Source organism: Chiloscyllium plagiosum, chromosome 4, assembly GCF_004010195.1.
Source record: "Chiloscyllium plagiosum isolate BGI_BamShark_2017 chromosome 4, ASM401019v2, whole genome shotgun sequence".
NCBI classification, from domain to species: domain Eukaryota; kingdom Metazoa; phylum Chordata; class Chondrichthyes; order Orectolobiformes; family Hemiscylliidae; genus Chiloscyllium; species Chiloscyllium plagiosum.
Window position 1 is genome coordinate 64,815,029 of NC_057713.1, and position 20,580 is coordinate 64,835,608.

Consider the following 20,580-nt stretch of genomic DNA (forward strand, 5'->3'; position numbering starts at 1 on the left):
ATTACTACTTGCAATGTAGAACAACAATGACCCAAATGTAGAAAAACTTTCCTCAAAACATGAACCAGACAAAAATCTTAAGTGTAAAGTTGATTTTTTTAAAAAAACACATGCATAATTGATATCTACAGTAATTAAATGTTTCCCTATATGTGTGAATCATGCACAAGATCCCTGTGCACTTGGCTAAAATATTAAGTATCTAATTTGCTACTTCTGAAGTGCTTTCCAGTTTGAATGCCCAACCTAGATATTTTCGTCTGACTTCCTACTGTCTAGCCACAGTAATATTGTGGCTCCTCAATTATATTGTACACTTTTTGAATATGTACATATTGCTTGGAAATTAGAAATTATATTTGTAAGGAACTCCAGAGCAATGGAACCAATCTTTTTATTGACTTGCTTTAAATGGAACATCAGAGTTAAAATAAAATTGCAACAATATATTAAAATATTGGTACAGCATTGCTAATGTGGAGGAACTTCGTTCACAAAGTTATTTGGTGGTCAGTTTTACAGATTTGCAATAAGAAAAGGTGCAGTCATTTTAAAGTTCCCTCTTCAGTGCTTTTAAACCTAGCTTCACAAATTAAGTTGATCAGATGCATGAAATAAAATCTGCAGAGCAGAGATTTTGGACTTCTTTGGAAATTTATGTCGATGCCAGAGCTACCTAATGTGATAAATATGGACTGGCAAAGTATCCCAGTTGAGATACGGATTCAAGTTATTTAGATTATGTAATATTTCTCAAAGAAGGGATGACTCTTAACTAAAGGTTAGTATCAGAATCGGCTAAGTGTCTGATGAAAGTGAAATAAAGCTCCTGTTTACAGATGAAGTGTTAATTTTGTAGAGCTGTTGTGAGCAGCAGAATTAGGCACCTAATGGTTATTTCATTAATATTATGCTACAGCTAGAAGCAGATGCTAGCTGTCACAGGAATTAAAGTTCAGGAATTTCATAGAAATGTAAGCTGTGGATTGTAAACTACTGACTTTCATAACGCACCCAAAATGGCTGATAGCACGATAATGAAGTTTGGCTAAAAATCTGGTTTGCCACTTCAGAGGCAAATGTGATGGGGAATACACTTTTATCACCATCACGTGTATGCAGATCATTTTCAGAAATACAAGAACACTGAAGCAGGCTTTCTAGTGAATCACCGTTTTGTTGTTTGTCCTCCATGCAAGTGAATTTATCTAATCACATTTACCCACTACTCCTACATACATCTTAGCCCTTTTCCCTCATCAACCTATTCTTAAACATTGACATTATCTTTCAGCAATTATGACATTAAAAGATAGCTCTTAAAAGGAAACAAGTGCAAGATTTAAAATTAGCAGACTGTCTCCATTTGTACAAGTTAAAACACCGCAAAATTGGTGATAAAAAAACCCCTGAAAAATATATTTTTACAATAAAAGGCAGACAGATAAATGACCAAATATTAATGAAGCTCATTTAATTGCAGGTTAACACTTCAAAAAGGTTCCATGGGGAGTACTTATTTCAAGTTTCAGTCTACATTACAGAATTGCAAGGCATTACCACTCACTGGGGGAGCAGCAGCAACAAGGTAGGAAAAATTCCTCCATTAAACTTTTTTTTTTAAAATGTACATCGGATCCCTAATTTACAAACATCTTATATACAAATACTTGTATTTACGAATTAACTCTCATGCATGGATGTCATTTTTTAAAAGACTTGACATACTAACATATCCTGCACTTACAAATGGCTCTTTTTTTTTGTCCTGCATTATGTCCTGACTCATACACAAATCAACTTACAAACGGATTCTGGATAGAAAATGTTTGCAACCTGGGGCCTACATCTAACACTGTACCTAAATAACATAAATCTGAAATTGTTAACTGAGATTCTGTATCAAAAAGGTGCATCTTCATGAATTAACATTTAATTTGAGTGGTACAACTGAGTAAACGTTGCACAAAGTCTCTCGTACAATGAGGACAAAACAAACAGTTTTCTATTTAGAGTACTGCTTTGGCAGATCAGAAATATGTTAGTTGATTAATACTGCTGCAATGATTTAGAGAACCATTTGAATTTCACGATAACATCAATTCAGAAAAATAATATTTCAACAATTACTTTCAGTAACTTGCATGAAGTGCAAACAAACCCCATGGATAGATTTTTGCCCATCTTACCACAGCAAGTTGAGTTCTAGAGGCTACTGTGTGAAATACAGCCGGCATCATAAGGGACTCCTCTACCTTAAGCCCCATCTCATTTTCTGCAGAAAATGTTGTCTTAGGTATAGTTGGTGCACGATCACACAGAATCATCTCTTTGTTGTACAGAAATATGGGATTTGTATCCTGTGATTTAAAAATGTATAAAAATAAATTCAGATTGGCTTTAGCTATGAATTCAAATCATCTTCCTACAAAACAGGAAGGAGAAACCACTTTGTAACAGAAACTTATTAGAACACCCTGGCAATATCTTTAATGAATGTACAATTACAATGGCTATGCAAATTATGTTCCATCTGACATACGCATTTTAAATTAAAACACTGATTCAAATTCATACGCATCATACTAAATCCTGAAAACTTACTGCAATGCAAAATAAGACAAAAATGTAGACATTTCATGTTAAATATAGAGTACACCACATTAAATTATGGATAGATTAAAAAAGGCAATTTATTAAATTGCCATTTTCATTTGGTTACTTGCATCAATCTTACGTTTTACATGATACATTCTGAATCATACTTCTCAGGTACAAAACTTCTGCAGTCACAGTAACCATTTTGCTCCAAATAAACATCTAAAAAAAAATTGTCTTTATCCTGATACATTTAATGGTTTCAAAAGATGATATTTAACTAATGACACAGCATTTTCTTTGCTGAGAGTCTATCCTGAGACTTGACAGTGGGAGGGCAGAGCTGTGGGAAGCAAATAGCAAACATAGCATTCATTTCCAAATCTTGCTGATTGCCAATTCATTTTGTGCACATGTTGAATTCCAACTTTTTAACATCTAAACTTTCCTTTCCTCTTAACATTAGTTTCAATCCGTTTTCTCTGGAAAAAGATAGATAAATGCAACAAATCTCTCAAATTTTCAGATCCAAATACCAGAAATCAATCTTGGTTACTTTATTCTGAATGCACTAAGATCCTCCTAAACTTCATTTGAAAAAAATGGACACATGCTAAAAGTTCTCTCACTGAAAGCCAATATGTTTATAGTTAGTACAACTTGTTTCAATGCAAGATTACAATACATTATATAGACCTGATTTAGATTATTGATAACTATCTATCTAATACTGCCTGGTTACTTTTACTCCATAATTATCCCAAATTAACTGGCAACATTTTCATGCTTCCTGTTCCAATGTTCAAGGCCTTTAATCTCACTGCTAACTTCATCTTAATTATGCTAAATCTCTTTCAGCCTCTCCTTAGTCACAATGTTAGTCTAGTTTTCAGCCAATAAGCCATAACCTGGTTGATATTGAGGAGTTCGACTGATGTCTGTTTCCGTGTTGGTATCCTTTTTGGATCTATTTCATATCCTTACATGAAAGCACATTCAATTTGATGCTTTTGAGGAATTAATAGTAGAAAGGGATATTGTTGATTTTACAGCACAACAAAAGTCCTATGATAACAGTTGAATGCTTAATGGCTAATTTGTAAATTATAATAACAAAGAGGCAGCACGGTGGCTCAGTGGTTAGCAATGCAGCCTCACAGCGCCAGGGACCTGGGTTCAGTTCCTGCTTCGGGCAACTGTCTATGTGGAGTTTGCACATTCTCCGTGTCTGCGTGGGTTTCCTCTGGGTGCTCCGGTTTCCTCCCACAGTCCAAAGATGTACAAGTTACTTGAATTGGCCATGTTAAATTGCCTGATGTGTTAGGTGCATTAGTCAGGGGTAAATATAGGGAATGGGTCTGGGTGGGTTGCGCTTCGGAGGGACAGTGTGGACTTGTTGGGCCGAAGGGCCTGTTTCCACACTGTAGGGAATCTAATCTAATCTCCATGATCTTTAATCTATTATAAAATTTCAAATCAAACATCTTTAAATTGTGTATAATCATGAAATTTATCACAAACCAAAACTGCCCAAGATCACAGTTATGTATAACATGGTGACATAAAACATGAACTATGGAATGCAAAAGTCAACTGGCCGATTTAACATCTGGGGCTTAAATGGACTGCAGTTATATTTAAAAAGCAACCAGAAAAATGGCTTAAAATAGCAATAGGCTTCACCTATTGGTCAAATGTCCAAATTTCAACATGAATTGGAAAACAAACAAATTTAAATTAACATTTTATTCTAAGGCAAAGATTGCAATCACACATGCTTTTTTTTTAAATAAAAAAAAACACTTGGCTGTGCTTAATGTCACATTTCCATTTTTCCTCTGCATGAGCAAATAATAAGTGTTCTTTCTTTTATGCATTTAATTTGTTCCTTTCTGCTCAAGCAGACATTTGTTAACAACCATCTTAATTGGAGAGGGGTATAACCTTAAGTTAACAAACTTAAATCTTTGTTGTGGCCAATTGAGGTGGTTGAATGAGGAGCCAACTTATCCCCCTCATCTGGTCATGGCACAAAGAAATCTGTGATCTATATAGTAAAATAAACTTCAATCCAAAATAGTTTCATTTGGACTCTGCACTTAAAGCTTTAACCAGTGACTGCAACCTTGAAATTCTCAAAAATGCACACATTTTCTTTAAAACAACGGCGCATTTATTCAGCCACTTGAACTTAATGGTCACATACCGTCCCAGCACTGTAGCTACAAACACGTCTGTCAGCAACCATGCACTCTCCTCCATTGACGACCAACACTTGATGCTGAGTCGCGATCTTATATTTAGCTTGGATTGCATGCTTCAGATCTGCAACACTGAAGTTACAAATTCAGAACATTTACTTAAGAATAAAGTTAACTATCTCAATTTTGAATAATGCCTAACTAGAAATCATATTTTGCAAATTCAATTTATTACAAATTATAACTTACACATTAAATACACATTTTACAAGATCACAATTTTTCATTAATTTTGGCAAACTAAGTACAAAAAATTTGAGAGAGGATTTGGTATTTGTTGGGCCACATGGTCAGATAATAGCAACATGAGTTCACGTAGACAGCTAGTAATATTTTCATTAGTATGCCACGATACAGGTAGATATTGTTACTTGGGAATCTGAATTTTAAAGTAGAGGTGATTAGGTTTTCAGTTTCCGTTCTGTGAAGGGTAGGTTTTTGTTTGAAAAGTCAGGAAGTTACTTAGTACAGTCAGCTAAATGCATAATTTCCAAATTGTATGAAACTAAGATACATGCCTAAATGGGATAAAGTGAGGACTGCAGATGCTGGAAATCAGTGTCAAAAAGTGTGGTGCTGGAAAAGCATAGCCAGTCAGGCAGCAGCCGAGGGGCAGGAGAGTCAACGTTTCGAGCATGAATTATTCATCAGGAAACTTCCTGATGAAGAGCTCATCCTCGAAACGTCAACCATATATGTGCTTAAATATCTATTATTTAATTGATGAAGTATGTACAATGATGAGTTTTACAACATATAGAAAAAATGGAGGAGTCAGCTTCAGCCTTGGAGTTTCATCCTAGCAGAAGAGTAATTTGTTAAACCTGCTGACTGTGGGAGTTTGCTTTATGGAATTGCTAGATTCTGAGAGTTGGTAGAAAACTTTGGGCTGTCAGAACCAAAAAGGAATCCATAACCTCAGAAATGAAACAAGTCAGTTAAAGAAATTGAGGAGTTAAAATATGAGTGATACTTCACTAGGATGAAGTATCTATAAAGGACTGGCTAAGAAATGAATTGAATATCTATTTTTGCTGTTAATGTTAAGATTTTTTGAAATTATAATTTCGCTTTGTTATTGCCCTTCAATGCAATAAACTTGTGTTTGTGTGTTAAAAGAACACTGGCAAGCCAGTACGTTTGGTGACTAATTGCCACAGTAACCAAACTGCAAAAATAAAACTCATCATCTATTAAATCAGGTCTTACTTTGAGATCTGATTTGCCCAGAATTAACATCAAGTGGATGATTGAATACTCTCTATTTCATATTGCAGAATTCTATGTTCCCGCATCTCTGTCATTGAAACACATCACAGCATTTAAGAGTACAGAGATTATGTTGGAACTGCATACAACATGGTTAGGCCACAGCTACACAATGTGAGCAATTCTAGAATTCATATTATAGGAGGAATCTGATAGCATTGGAAAGGTTGTGGAGGAGATTTATCAGGAGGTTGCCAAGGCTGGAGAGTTTCAGCAATGAAGAGAGATTGAACAGAGCAGGGTGGTTTTCCTTAGAGCAGAAAAAACTGAAAGGACATGATTGAGATGTATAAAATTACGAGGGGCATAGATACAGTAGACAGAAATAAATTTCTTCCCACGATGAAGGATCATTGCTTAGGGGACACAGATTTAAAATAAAAGGCAGAAGGTTTAGAGGAGACAAGGATTATTTTTGCCCACCCAGAAGATGGTGGGAATGTGGAATGCACTGCCTGTAAAGGATGGTAGAGGCAGAAACCTTTGTAGAGTCGTAGAGATGTACAACATGGAAACAGACTCTTTGGTCCAACTCATCCATGCCGACCAGATATCCCAACTTAATCTAGTCCCACTTACCAGCTCATATCCCTCCAAGCCCTTCCTAGTCATATATCCATCCAGATGCCTTTTCAATGTTGCAATTGTACCAGCCTCCCCCACTTCCTCTGGCAGCTCATTCCATACATGCACCACCCTCCGCATGAAAATGTGGCCCCTTAGGTCTTTTACATCTTTCCCCTCTCACCCTAAACCTATGTCCTCGAGTTCTGGACTCCCACCCCAGGGAAAAGACCTTATCTATCCATGACCTTCATGATTGTATAAACCTCTATCAGGTCACCACTCAGCCTCTGACACTCCAGTGAACACAGCCCCAGCCTATTCAACCTCTCCCTATAGCTCAAATCTTCCAACCCTGGCAACATCCTTGTAAATCTTTTCTGAACCCTTTCAAGTTTCACAACATCTTTCCAATAGGAAGGAGACCAAAACTGCACGCAATATTCCAAAAGTGGTCTAACCAATGCCCTGAACAGCCACAACATGACCTCCCGACTCCTGTACTCAATACTCTAACCAATAAAGGAAAGCATACCAAACGCCTTCTTCACTATCCTATCTACCTGCGACTCCACTTTCAAGGAGCTATGAACCTGCACGCCAAGGTCTCTTTGTTCAGCAATACTCCCTAGGATCTTACCATTACATGTTTACGTCCTGCTAAGATTTGCTTTCCCAAAATGCAACACCTCATTTATCTAAATTAAACTCTATCTGCCACTCCTCAGCCCATCTGATCAAAATCCCATAGTACTCTAGAGGTAATCTTCTTTGCTGTCCACTACACCTCCAATTTTGGTGTCATCTGCAAACTTACTAACTCTACCTCCTATGTTCACATTCATTAAATGTAACATTTTAAGGAGCATTTGCAATGCTAAGACATGAGGCTATGGGCCAAAACTTCGATCCCTCAATTAAACCATGACTTTCAATAGAAAAAGAATGTCATAGCAACCAGGTTGGCAAAGTGACTCATAAGATGAAGAATGAACTGAGAAAATGGGAATAGTTAGGTGTCTGCTTTTGACTAGCACGGATTTGATGAGCCCAAGGGCATTTATGTGTGGATCTCCATGGCTTTATCACAATTTAGTTCAACTGCAAAGGATTTATTAAATATCAACCGAGGTATAAAAGATGCATTGATGTGTTGAATTATTGACCTTAAGTGCAGAGTTGCTGCCAGCACAAATATGACCGGAATTCACAAATTAGATCATTCAGAAATAAACCATAAAAAAGTACTAACTTTATATCACGATGCATGCTAGGTTATGGATCATTATGTCTATTTCTTGTAGTATTACATGGCCAAAAACTTATTCTAGATCATAATAGGCGGAAGCATGTTAAAAATGTTAAAGATAGGACTTCATCCACGTGGTTATAAGTTTTCAAATTTAAGTCTTAGGAAAAGCCAAGATCAAACATGGCACTTCATGCACTAATATTTTTCCCAATGCAAAGTTGTACTTAAAATAAAAATCTCAATTTTGTCCAAAAGCACCATACAGCAAAGGAAATAATTTGTTGATTTTAACAGATAAGAAATTGCACAAGATACACCAGTATTAAAAAAACGTGATCATTGGAGTTTGGATCATCCTGGCCAAAGTAAGACTTGAGCTGAAAATGTGTTGCTGGAAAAGCACAGCAGGTCAGGCAGCATCCAAGGAACAGGAGAATCGACGTTTCGGGCAAAAGCCCTTCTTCAGGAATGAGGAAAGCGTGTCCAGCAGGCTAAGATAAAAGGTAGGGAGGAGCTTTGGAAATGCGATAGGTGGAAGGAGGTCAAGGTGAGGGTGATAGGCCGGAGTGGGGTGGGGGCGGAGAGGTCAGGAAGATGATTGCAGGTTAGGAAGGCGGTGCTGAGTTCGAGGGATTTGACTGAGACAAGGTGAGGGGAGGGGAAATGAGGAAACTGGAGAAATCTGAGTCCATCCCTTGTGGTTGGAGGGTTCCCAGGCAGAAGATGAGGCGCTCTTCCTCCAACCGTCGTGTTGCCATGGTCTGGCGATGGAGGAGTCCAAGGACCTGCATATCCTTGGTGGAGTGGGAGGGGGAGTTAAAGTGTTGGGCTATGTGGTGGTTGGGTTGGTTGGTCCCAGAGGTGTTCCCTGAAACGTTCCACAAGTAGGCGGTCTGTCTCCCCAATATAGAGGAGGCCACATCGGGTGCAGCGGATGCAATAGATGATGTGTGTGGAGGTGCAGGTGAATTTGTGGCAGATATGGAAGAGTCCCTTGGGGCCTTGGGGGGAAGTAAGGGGGAGGGGGGAGGTGTGGGCGCAAGTTTTGCATTTCTTGCGGTTGCAGGGTGAGGAAAGTGTGTCCAGCAGGCTGAGATAAAAGGTAGGGAGGAGGGACTTGGGGGAGATAAAAAGGTAGGGAGGAGGGACTTTCCTCATTCCTGAAGAAGGGTTTATGCCCGAAACGTCGATTCTCCTGTTCCCTGGATGCTGCCTGACCTGCTGCGCTTTTCCAGCAACACATTTTCAGCTCTGATCTCCAGTATCTGCAGCCCTCACTTTCTCCCAAAGTAAGACTTGAGCCATTTTTCCCCAAACTATCTTTGATGTAAAAGTGTCGCAATATTGTATTCTCATCCCTTTCCAATATTTATGGTTCAAATCGAAGAACCAACGGAGGCAAACTTCAAATCTCCAAAGGCAAAATACAAAACAGTTCAAAACAGAGCTCATTGAGCTTTCTCAAAATAAAGTTTAAGACTGTCACTCCAACTCTGATGCTTCATTCAACTTATGCTAAAGAAACTATTCCAACTTCAGTTTAAAAAAACTCATACCAAGAAGTATGGAATATGAACCCACTTTTCAGCCTACAGTGGAACAGAAGCAAGACATTTATTATTGGATTTCCAGCATCTGCAGGTCTTGATGTTTTTTTTAAATAGGAAAGCATATTGCTTCATTGTAAATTTTAAACAGCAATCCAAGGCAGGGCTTTTTTTCAGAACTTTTCCCATGCACCAACAACAATGTTAGTAAAAATAAATGTGGGTCAAAACAGGAAAAGAACTTATGAAATCTGTACAAAATGCCTTCTTTATGTTATAGACAATGCAAATCAACTTAGCTTGGATACAACCCTCAAAAGGAAGACAGCTTCAATGACTTTTTTACCCACAGCAGACCAATCATAAAATATGTGCAGATTGGAGATAAGATAAAGGAAAAAGAAAAACCATTTTTTAAAAATCTTCTATCATTTATATAGGATATAATTTAGTTCATTAAAAGGAATAACAGACTTTAGCTCCTGTAATGATTACTCAGCACATATATTAAATTTTGTTATTAAACATGTGTGATTAAAGACAGATCCTTTGAAAAAATGTTAATAATAAGTGTATTTTTGTAGCACCAATTATAAAGCACATAGTGCCCAGATCAGGAATAACTGACATATCAATATCACAGCAAATACATTGAACTGTTGAGTAAAGAAGTTGGGGTGTCATGTTGAAATTATATAGGACATAAGTGAGGCCTCTTCTGGAATACTGTATCCAGTTCTGGTTGTCCAATTACAGGAAGGATATTATTAAGCTGGATAGGGATCAGAAAAGATTTACCAGGATGTTGTCGGGTATGGAAGGTTTGAGAGGCTGGGACTTCTTTCACTGGAGAATAGGAGGTTGAGAGGCAACCTGACTGAAGTTTATAAACTTATGAGAGGTATAGATAACAGTTGTCATCTTTTCCCTAAGATAGGGATTTCAAGACCAGAAAACACATTTTTAAAGTGAGGGGACAGAGACTTAAAGACAGGAGGAGCATTTTTTGTTTACACAGAGGGTGGTTCATATGTGAACTGAACTTCCTGAGAAAGTGGTGGATGTGGGTGCAATTACAATATTTAAAAGACATTTGGATAAGTATGAAGAAGAAAGATTTGGGGGGAAATACGGTCCAGGAGCAGGCAGATGGGTCTAGTTTAGTTTGGGGTTATGTTTGGCATGGACTGTTTGGATGGAAGGGGCTGTTTCTGTGCTGTAAGATTAAATGGCACTATAAGTGTTTTCTGCATGAAGAGGAGTCTTTGGGATCTGCAGATATTGGTAAAATTCTGAAGATATATACTTACGTCTGTACAGCAAGTTCTGTGTCAAATGTAAGAGTAGTTCCAGTGTTAACCAGAAATACATACAACTTCATATTGTTACTGCCACTTTCTTCTGTTTCACTTCAGTCATTTGTCACCTATTCCCAAAAAAAGTTATAAATGCACAAGTTTACAGCAAACAAAACTGGAGTTGTAAGCAATCCAAAGCTATATCCAAAACAATTGCTCAATGTAACTTAATATTAAATAACTGTATGCAATAATCTACATTTCTTCTGAAGTTGAACGTATAAAACTGGTCTTCAATTCACCAAGATAAATTGTTATAATGCAGTTTGGTTCAGCAGCTTGTCTTACAGAAAGAAAAACCCACAAGATTCCACAAGTTAAAACAGAAGAATTTTTACAATACAAAGATTCAAACAAAGCAAAACCTAAATACTTATGCAACAAAATTCATTCTGAAACCCAGAATCAACCAAATGGAGCAACATTCAAACTGCAGTCAATTATAAAACTATAAATTATGTATTAAATGGCAAAAGACAGGTCTTGCAAATTAACCTAGGTGTCCACTTAGCATATGGCATCAGTGTTAGTCACATAATCCTTCAAAAATCAATCTTCCTTAAGTCTGTAGAGCTGAAATTATAGGATTTAGCTTGATCTCCAGCACAAAGCAGCACACAACCTGTGTGAATTACACATGAATAGTCTTCACAAAATTGCACAAGTGATTTTAAGCAAAAACTTTGCTTAAAATCATTTTAATGGCATAGGTTTACCAAATACATACGTTTTATTGCATCTTTGTACAAATTTTTGGATTTCACTGCTATCTTCTAATGTGGCCTTTACTGCAGCACTAAAATCATCTATTGATTTCAGATAGCCAGTATATCTTGTACAGTTCAACCAGTTTACATCTCCAGAGAAATTTTGATTTCTAATCTCAGTTTAATTTCCATAGAACTTGCGCCTTTTGTAGATTTTTTTGGTACTTCCTTCAGGGCCTCATCAAGTTCATATTGTTCACAGAACCCAGCTTTTACTTACTCCTTGCCTGCCCACCCACACTCCTCCTCTTCAACTTATCTTCTCTCCTTGTCGAGGCCATTTACTGCAATAAAAAGAATGCATGGTTTTCTTCTAACCCTGATCGTGCAAGATAGTTAGAAAGCTTTTGGAATGGGTGAGCTCCAAACTTCGAAAGAAGCCCAAGTTGGGACTTCAAGCCAGAAATGTGGAGAGGGAGGGGGCAAGTAAAAAGGAATAGAGTAGCAATCTGACTTGGAAGACTCAGCCCACCAGAACATTAAAATACACATTATCTCACTATCTGGCCTTGTAGATCTAGGCTCAGCTTTGCAGAGTCGGGAGATTCATAATCCTCTAAGTGAAGAAATTGTTCGTCTAAACTTGAAAGGGTCAACACTTCAGTTGTAGGCTCAGCAAACAGGAGGAACAGCCTTTGACATCTACTGCAGTCCGTCTGCAAGATTTTCCCTAAAATAACTACATTTCATGGCCTAAACATTGTCACAACCCCTTTGGTAAGAACTGAGAAAGATGGTATAGGAAGTATTGATGCCTGGGAGTGAGAGAATCCAGAAATTCAGCTTGTGACCCCACTTGGATTCTCAAACACCACTTTGGGAAGCCCTGATCTGCTGTGCCAAACTTGTTGAGAATCCCATATTTCAGTGAGATTACATCCGATTCTTTAAACGTCAAAGAATACAACTTTGCCATACAACTTCTGAAGAGAAAACATACCCTCATTCTCATGTCAACTCTTTCATTCAAGAATTAATTCAATGGACATTGGCTAAATCATCTCAAGGTGAATAGTTTTGTCTTTAAGAACACAAATACTGTACAAGATTTCTAGTTGTCATCTCAGCAAGGACTGGCATAATTCGAACAAGACCTCCTCCTTCAGACTTCAAACCTGTTATTAGAACAGGGGACAATGTTTCAGATTTTTAGATCATTGGGTTCTCTTCTGGGGAAGGTATGACCCATACAAAAAGGGACAGGTTACACCTGAACTAGAGGGCTCCAATATCTTTGCGGGCAGGTTTGCTAGATCTGTTGGGGCAGCTTTAAATTAAGTTGGCAGAACCAGAGCATCAGGTCACAAGATGCAACGAGCATAGAGAGACTGAGGAAGGGTAGATTAAAATGGCAAGAGGACGGGAGTCTAGGCAGAAGGAAGCAATGCGGACAACATAACAAAAGTAAAATTGGGTGACAGAATCATATGCAAAAGACAGGGAGATTGCTAGATTCTAAAAGGGACAATGAAGACAAGGGCTCTTTATCTGAATGTCTGTAGTATTCAAAATAAAGTCCATGAACTTGTTGCGTGAATCAGTACAAAGGGGTATAATTTAGTTGCAATTACAGAAACGCGGTTGCAGGGTACTGATGACTGGGAATTAAATATCTAAGTGTATCAGGTAATTAGGAAGGATAGGCAGGAAGGTAAGGGAGGTGGAGCTCTTAATTAAGGATGAGATTGGGGCAATAGGGAGACACTATATTGGATCTAAGGAGCAAAATATTGAGTCCATTTGGGTGGAGATCAGGAATAGTAAGGGGAAAAAGTCACTAGTGGGAGTAGTCTGTAGGTCACCCAATAATAATGCTACAGTGGCATAGGCGATCAATTAAGAAATATCTGATGCATGTACGAATGGGACAGCAGTAATCGTGCACATCGATTGCCTCTACCAATTTCATTTGACCAGTCTTGAAGAGGAGTTCATAGAACTCATCCATGATAACTTTATTGAACAGCATGTTACTGAACATACAAGGAAGTGTGCAATCTTCGATCCGGTCCTGTGTACTGAGACAGGTAAAATTAACTACTCTACCATTAAAGATTCTCTCAGAAAGAGTGATCACAATATGACTGAATTTTAGATGCAAATGGAGGGTGAAATAGTATAATCTAAAACCAGGGTGTTCTGCTTAAACAAGGGAGACTATAATGGGATGAGGAAGGAGTTGGCTAAATTAGACTGGGAACACAAGTTATATGGTGAAACAGTTGAGGAACAGAGGAGGACTTTCAAAGAGATTCTTCACACTACTTAAGGAAAGTATATACTGGTCAAAAACAAGGATAGCAAGGGTAGGAAGAGCCAGCCTTTGATAACCAAGGAAATAAAGGAAGGCATCAAAGTAAAAGCTCAGGCTTACAAAGTGGCCAAGAGTAGTGGGAAACAAGAAGATTGTTACTTTCTAATGTTTTCCCAAAGAACCACGAAGCAAGCAATAAAGAAAGATAGATTATGAATGCAAATTAGCACAGAATATAAAAGCAGGTAAAGGAAAAGTTTTTATAAATTCATAAAGTAGACGTAGATCCTTTCCAGGAAGAGAAAGAGGAATTGGTATTGGATATTGCAGAAACAGCTGAGGCCTTGACTAACTATTTTGTGTCAGTTTTCATAGTGATGTGTCTAACACGCCAAAGAATGATGTTAGGGATACGATGGGAGGGGAGAATCTCAATTCAATGGTTATCAATAAAGGATAGTGTTAAGCAAATTTGAAGGTCAAAAGGTATATGTCACCTGGTCCTGACAGAATGCAACCCAGGGTGCAGACAGAAATAATATTAGTAAATGAGTTAGTGGTAATTTACCAAAATTAACTGTACTTTGGGCAGGTCCCGGTTGACTGGAAGTCAGTGAATGTCACGGCGCTGTTTAAAAAACTGTATAGACGAAAGGCAGGTAACCAAAGGCCAGTTAGCATAACATCTGTAGTTGGGAAATTACTAGAGGCTATCATTAAAGAGGAAATAGTGAGATATCTGGGTAGAAAGGGTTCCATCAGGCAGGCGCAGCATAGATTCAGGAAGGGAAGATTGTGTTTGACAAACTTACTGGAGATCTTTGAGGATGTAACAAGCGTGGTAGATGGTGGGGAACAGCTGGACATTGTATACTTGGATTTCCAGAAGGCCTTCGACAAGATGCCGCATAAAAGACTTACCCTAAGAGAAGAATACATCGAGTTGCAGGGAATGTACTAGCATGTACAAAGGACAGGTTAACCAATAGAAAGCAGAGAGTTGGGATAAATGGGTGTTTCTAGGGTTGGAGATCAGTGGTGAGCAGGGTGCCGCAGGGGTTGGTGTTGGGCCTGCAATATAGGAGACCAAGTGTAATGTATCCAAGTCTGCTGATGCACTAAATTGAGTGGAAAGGAAAACAGTGCAGAGGATGTGGAGGGTCTAGATAGGTTTAGTGAAGGGGCAAGGGTCTGGCAGATAGAGTACAATGTTGGGAAATGTCAGGCTATCCATTTTGGAAGTAAAAATAGTCGGTCAGAATATTATTTAAATGGTAAAAGTTTGCAGCATGCTGTTAGACAGAGGGACTTGGGAATGTTAGCATATGAATTGCTGCAAGTTGATTTGCAGATGCAACAGGTAATCAGGAAGGCACACAGACTACTTTCATTGCTTGGGGGGGGGGGGGAGATTTACCCTCTGAGGAGAGGTTGAGCTGTTTGGGTCTGTACTCACTAGAATTTAAAAGAATGAGAAGGGATCTTATAGAAACATATAAAATAGAGGCAGGCAAGTCATTTCTGCTAGTGGATGAGTCGAGGATGAGGGAGCATTGGCCTCAATATTAGTGGGGGGGTAAATTTAGGACAGAGATGACGAGGAACTGCTTTTTCCCCCAGAGAGTAATGAATCTATGGAATTCTCTGCCCAAAGAAGCGTAGAGACAGCTTCATTAAATATATTCAAGACACTGTTAGACGGGTTTTTGCATGGTAGGGGAATTAAGGGTTATAGAGATAATACAGGTAGGAGGAGGAGCGGAGATGACGGATAGATCAGCCATGATCTTAATGAATGGCAAAGCTGCCAATTAGCCTACTCCTGCTTCTATTACCATGAAACTATTAGAAGAGTGAAGTGCACGATACACGCATGTAGTCACTGTTGGATCATACAACCAACAAGCTCACGTTATACTGACCGGACAATCCATCTTCATGATATCAGTTGAGGGATTAAAAATAGCGACTAAGGCATTAAAGGTTTCTCAGTTGTTCCTCAAAAGCATTGTGGTTTCTTTGAGATCTGCTCTAGCAGTTTTGGCCTTGTATTTCACCCACAAGGTAGCATCTTTGACAGTGCAGCACACACTCAGTACAGCTAACATTATGCAAAGTGAAGGAAGAGATTTTGAATCCACAACTTGGAAACTCGAGTTGATAATATGGTGTAAAAATTAGCAAATAAGAGACCATAAGAAATATGTGAGAAGTTTAAAATCTTTGAGGTTGGAACATGCTTTTGAATACCAAATTCTGAAGCCACTAGACTTAATCATTGCCCTAATTTTTCCTTTAACAAAAAAAACATGATCCAGCCTTTCAGAAGAAGTACATTAAATCAGCATTAAATAAGTACTTCTAAAAGATTGAGATGTTGCTGTTTCCAGCATTTCCACTGTTCTTTGTTTCTTTGGAAACTGGTAATGTAAACACTACATAGGAATACACTAATAGAAATATGGCCAGCTTAACAGACAGCATCATTAAAATACAAATCTAAATAAATGTAATCCAGGCATTCAACTCAAATATGACAGAAAACAATTTTGCTGCTATTGATATCCCACAAATTCTTACAAATACATCTCATATTGAACTGCTATCTATTTTCTGAATTTATTTCATTTAACGTCTCAAACCTAAAGGCAGTGCAGTGTTGTGGTCACCCCTATGAGAAAAGCTAGGTGTACCTGTGACAGGCAAACTGGTGAAGTTAAGTAGACATTTCCCATTCACTTGTCAAATTCTTTCCATGCAATCTTCCAATCCCTGGAATTGGATATGATCTGCCTCCATTACCATGTTTGGTTTTGCAATAATTAATAGTCTTTGTCGCCTAACTGGTTTAAACACCACAACTGGTATGCTCCAACTATGGCTTGATTCAATATCATTGACCATTGTGTACTAATCAGTTGTTACTTGATCATATTTCTGGATTGAACCTGTAAATGTTTTAGAGTAACTTATCGAGTCCCCTAGCATCATATTCAGAAAAGATTTTTCTTCCTAGCCTATTCATACAATTCAATTTAAATCGAGTTTGTAATATCTTTTCCAAGTTACTTCAATAGCTTTCTGGAAGTGTTTTTTTTTATTCACTTGTGGGACAAGGGTATTGCTGGCTGACCAGCATTTATTGCCTGTCCTTAGCTGACCTTGAGAAGATGATGAGATTTAGACTTATTTAATAATGTCACTTGTACCTAGGTACATGTACATAAATGTCACCATGCTCTGGCACCATCTTGGATTACAGAATAAATTAGTATGTGATTAATATTAGTGAAACGGCTTCAACAGTTCATCTTTCCCTCTCCGTGGACTTCATCCTTTCTCTTCTGTAGTCATCGCCATCCCGCATCGTCCCCAGGGCCCTGAAAATGTGCTCCGACTCTGCCACCACCAGCACTGCTGCTCCTGCATCTGCTGCCTCGGAACTGAAGGCAGTCACACTGCACGGAGGACATCAGGAGGCGGCCAGGGCCTTCCAAACGAAAAACAACATTATATGCTACCAATTTACTGAGCTAGAAAGACGAAGACAAAGGGGTGTTGATGTGGCTTAACCCGCTGCATGAGCCTACAAGTGGCTAAGCCCCATGTTCAAGAAGCGAATCTAAATAAACGTAATTCAGGCCTTCAACTCAAATAAGACAAAATATAATTCTGCTGCTAATGACAACCCACAACACTTTGCAAATGTCTCATACTGAACTACTATCGCTGTTCTGAATTTACTTCATTTAGAGCCTCAAACTTAAAGGCAGACAGTGCAGTGGTCACCACTACCAATAAAGTCACAGCTCGGTGAATCAATGATAGGCAGACTGGTGATGTTAAGTAGATATTTCCCATTCACTTGTCCAATTCTTTCCATGCAAGTATTCCAATCACTGTAATTGCCCCATGCTCAGGAGTCAAACTCTGTCAACCCAGCTGCTGCCATCTTGAGGTTTAAAACAAAAGATTTAGGATGCGACAACACTGCTCCTTTAGAAAGGTTAGGTTGTCCTTGTTTTATTTTCCAGATGGGTTGTAAATGCATAGATTCCGAAATATCTGCATTTTACCTACTTGAAGAAACTTAAGTTTAAAAAAAACACTTGTACAATGAAAGGGAAGTGGCCAGTTCTCCCAGCTCAGCTATTCTGCGTTTTGGTTTGATTTTAGCAAGCAGTCAGTTTGAGGCTGCTGGTTAAAGAAGCAGCTACATGGTAGATAGTGTTCCATGCTGAATTTCTCTGCCATCTCTCTCCCCTGTAATACCCTGTGTTTGATTTTATCTTTATTGCCATGGGGATTAGTGCAGGAATTTGGAACAGCATCATTATGTTGGGAAAATCTGATGGGTTTTCGGATAGGTTGTTATTCTGTATTCTGTTCACTTTTGTTTGTGTTTCAACTGGTAATCTGGCAAATAAATTCTGTTTTGTTTAAGACTAAATGGTTGGGCCAGCTGCACCAATCCTGGAATATGCATATCACACCTGCTTAAAACAACTAGCAAAGTAAGGGTCCAAGCAACTTTCTTGAAATGTTTTGAGGCAGTCTGGCCTGGTCCATAACAAGGGTAAACTGTCTTCTTGAAACACTACAGTCCATATGCTGCAGGTAAACCAAAATGCCCCTAGGAAATTGCAAAAATGTTTGACCCAGTGACACTGAAGGAACAGAGATATTTCCAAGTCAGGATGGTAAGTGACTTGGCAAGCAACTTGCAGGTGATGTTTTTGTATCTGCTGCCCCTGTCCTTCCAGATGAAATTAGTATGGTTTTGTGAGGTGCTGTCTAAGGATCTTTGGTGAATTTCTTTGGAGCATTTTGTACGTTGAACATACTGTTGCCACTGAGCATCCGTGGTGGGGGGAGTGGATGCTTGTGGATGCGGTGCCATTCAAGCAGGCTGCTTTGTCCTGGATAGCATCAAGCTTCTCGAGTGCTGTCAGGGCTGTACTCATCCAGGCCAGAGGGGAGTATTCCATCATACATCTAACTTATGCCCTGTAGATGGTGGACAGGCTTTGAGGAATCAGGAAGTGAGTTACCCACAGCAATATTCCTAGTCTCCGACCTGCTCTTGCAGCCACTGTATATTCATGGCAAATCTATTTACATTTCTGATCAATGGTAGCCCCCAGAATGAGAGTGTGGTGGTAACACCATTGAATTTTGAGGGGTGATTAGATTGTCTTATATTGGAGATGGTCACTGTTTGGAACTTAATGTGAATGTCAGTTGCCACTTGTCAGCTGAAGTCTTGACACTGCCCAGATCTTGTTGCATTTGAACATGGACTGCTTCAGTATGAGTTGCCACAAATAATGTTGAATATTTTGCAATCATTGGTGAACATCCTCACTTCTGACATTATGATGGAGGTAAGGTGTATAATATGATAATGTAGTATTCTATTAACTTTTATTTTAGCCACCCCACATTATCCTTTCTGATTACTAGAAGGTCAACTTGGGAATTTTCTTATTGTGATTATTTTTGAATCATCTGATATTTTTATGTTTTTCCTACTTCTTTCATCACTACACCCGTGACTATCTTTGCTATCATAGAAGATCATGATACAATTGCTGATTTTATTTCTGCCAGGAATCTTTATGACATAAAAGTCACATTGTTGAGTTTGCTTCTGATTTGGTAAGGATCAGTAATTGAGCTTCCACAAAGATAAGTATAAACACAATACCTTATATCCAGCAAGAAAGTTCTGAACTTTGGCCAGTTAATTTGCTTTAACTTTCATTGATTATGGACTACGTTTCAGCTAAATCATTGGGTATTTTCTCTTAGAAACTTGACATATTAGGTCCTAACTGTAATGTCATTGAGAAATAATTTGTAAACCAAACCTCAATCAATTTAAGGGGGCCTCTCACATCATGTTCATGTAACAGTTCAAACGATTCATTTGCATATCCCTAATGGCAGTAACAAAGGAACCATTTTATTACAATCATTAGAAAAATAAGCTGTAATCATGAACTTTAAAATGTTATGAAGTTGTGGGTGTACTGTACCTTTAAGAGAGTTAAAAGGCTGGCAAGGACTGAGCAAGCACACAGTACTGGAAAATTTAAAATTAAGAAATTCAAATTCAGCCAGTTTAAATTATGCCCAAGATACCAAACTCCAATCAAGTTTGAATTTAGTATTTTGATAATATTAAAACCAATGAAATGATCCGATGTTTTGGGGGTATAAATATCAGACATTTTGACCAGTTAGCTAGAAGGAAGAACTGCCAAGCCACCAACAAGTATATACTGGCAGCAGAATGGCTCTCTGAGGGGTACCGGTCTATAAATTTGTACATAGACATCAAGGCCGACCTGGAGAGAGAATCTACAAAGGAAATTCAACAAAACTGACTGGTTTTGAAATGTGATTTTTTTTTATAAATTGCAATCAGGTAAAAGGGGAGGTAAAAAAGATAGGTTTAAGAGAAAGGAGTTGTAAATAGTTGTTAGTTATTCTTTCTGTCTAACAGAGAATACTAAAGTGTTAATTTTTACTTTAAATTGAGACTTTTGGGATTGTTCTTTGCCTCTCAAATTTTAACAGATTACAGCATGGGGTGAATCTTTTCTGCATTGCTGGTTTAAATTCACAGAGGGGTTTAATATTAAACAAAAGTATAATATTATTTAAATGCTCAAGATTGTGGATAATATTGCCAACATTGTTTTTCA

General features: G+C 38.2%; 1 protein-coding gene across 4 annotated transcripts in view; it reads right to left on the reverse strand.

Moving 5' to 3' along the window:
• Positions 1-20,580, reverse strand: part of rb1cc1 (RB1-inducible coiled-coil 1) — a 194,693-nt gene that overhangs the window by 158,006 nt on the left and 16,107 nt on the right. For all 4 annotated transcript variants that reach the window (XM_043688325.1, XM_043688321.1, XM_043688324.1 and 1 more), the window contains 3 exons: positions 10,802-10,917; positions 4,805-4,931; positions 2,190-2,360 (listed from right to left, as the gene is read on the reverse strand). In XM_043688325.1, the coding sequence (XP_043544260.1) occupies positions 2,190-2,360; positions 4,805-4,931; positions 10,802-10,872 (369 nt within the window). In that variant the 5' untranslated portion in view covers positions 10,873-10,917. The remainder of the gene's footprint in view (positions 1-2,189; positions 2,361-4,804; positions 4,932-10,801; positions 10,918-20,580) is intronic.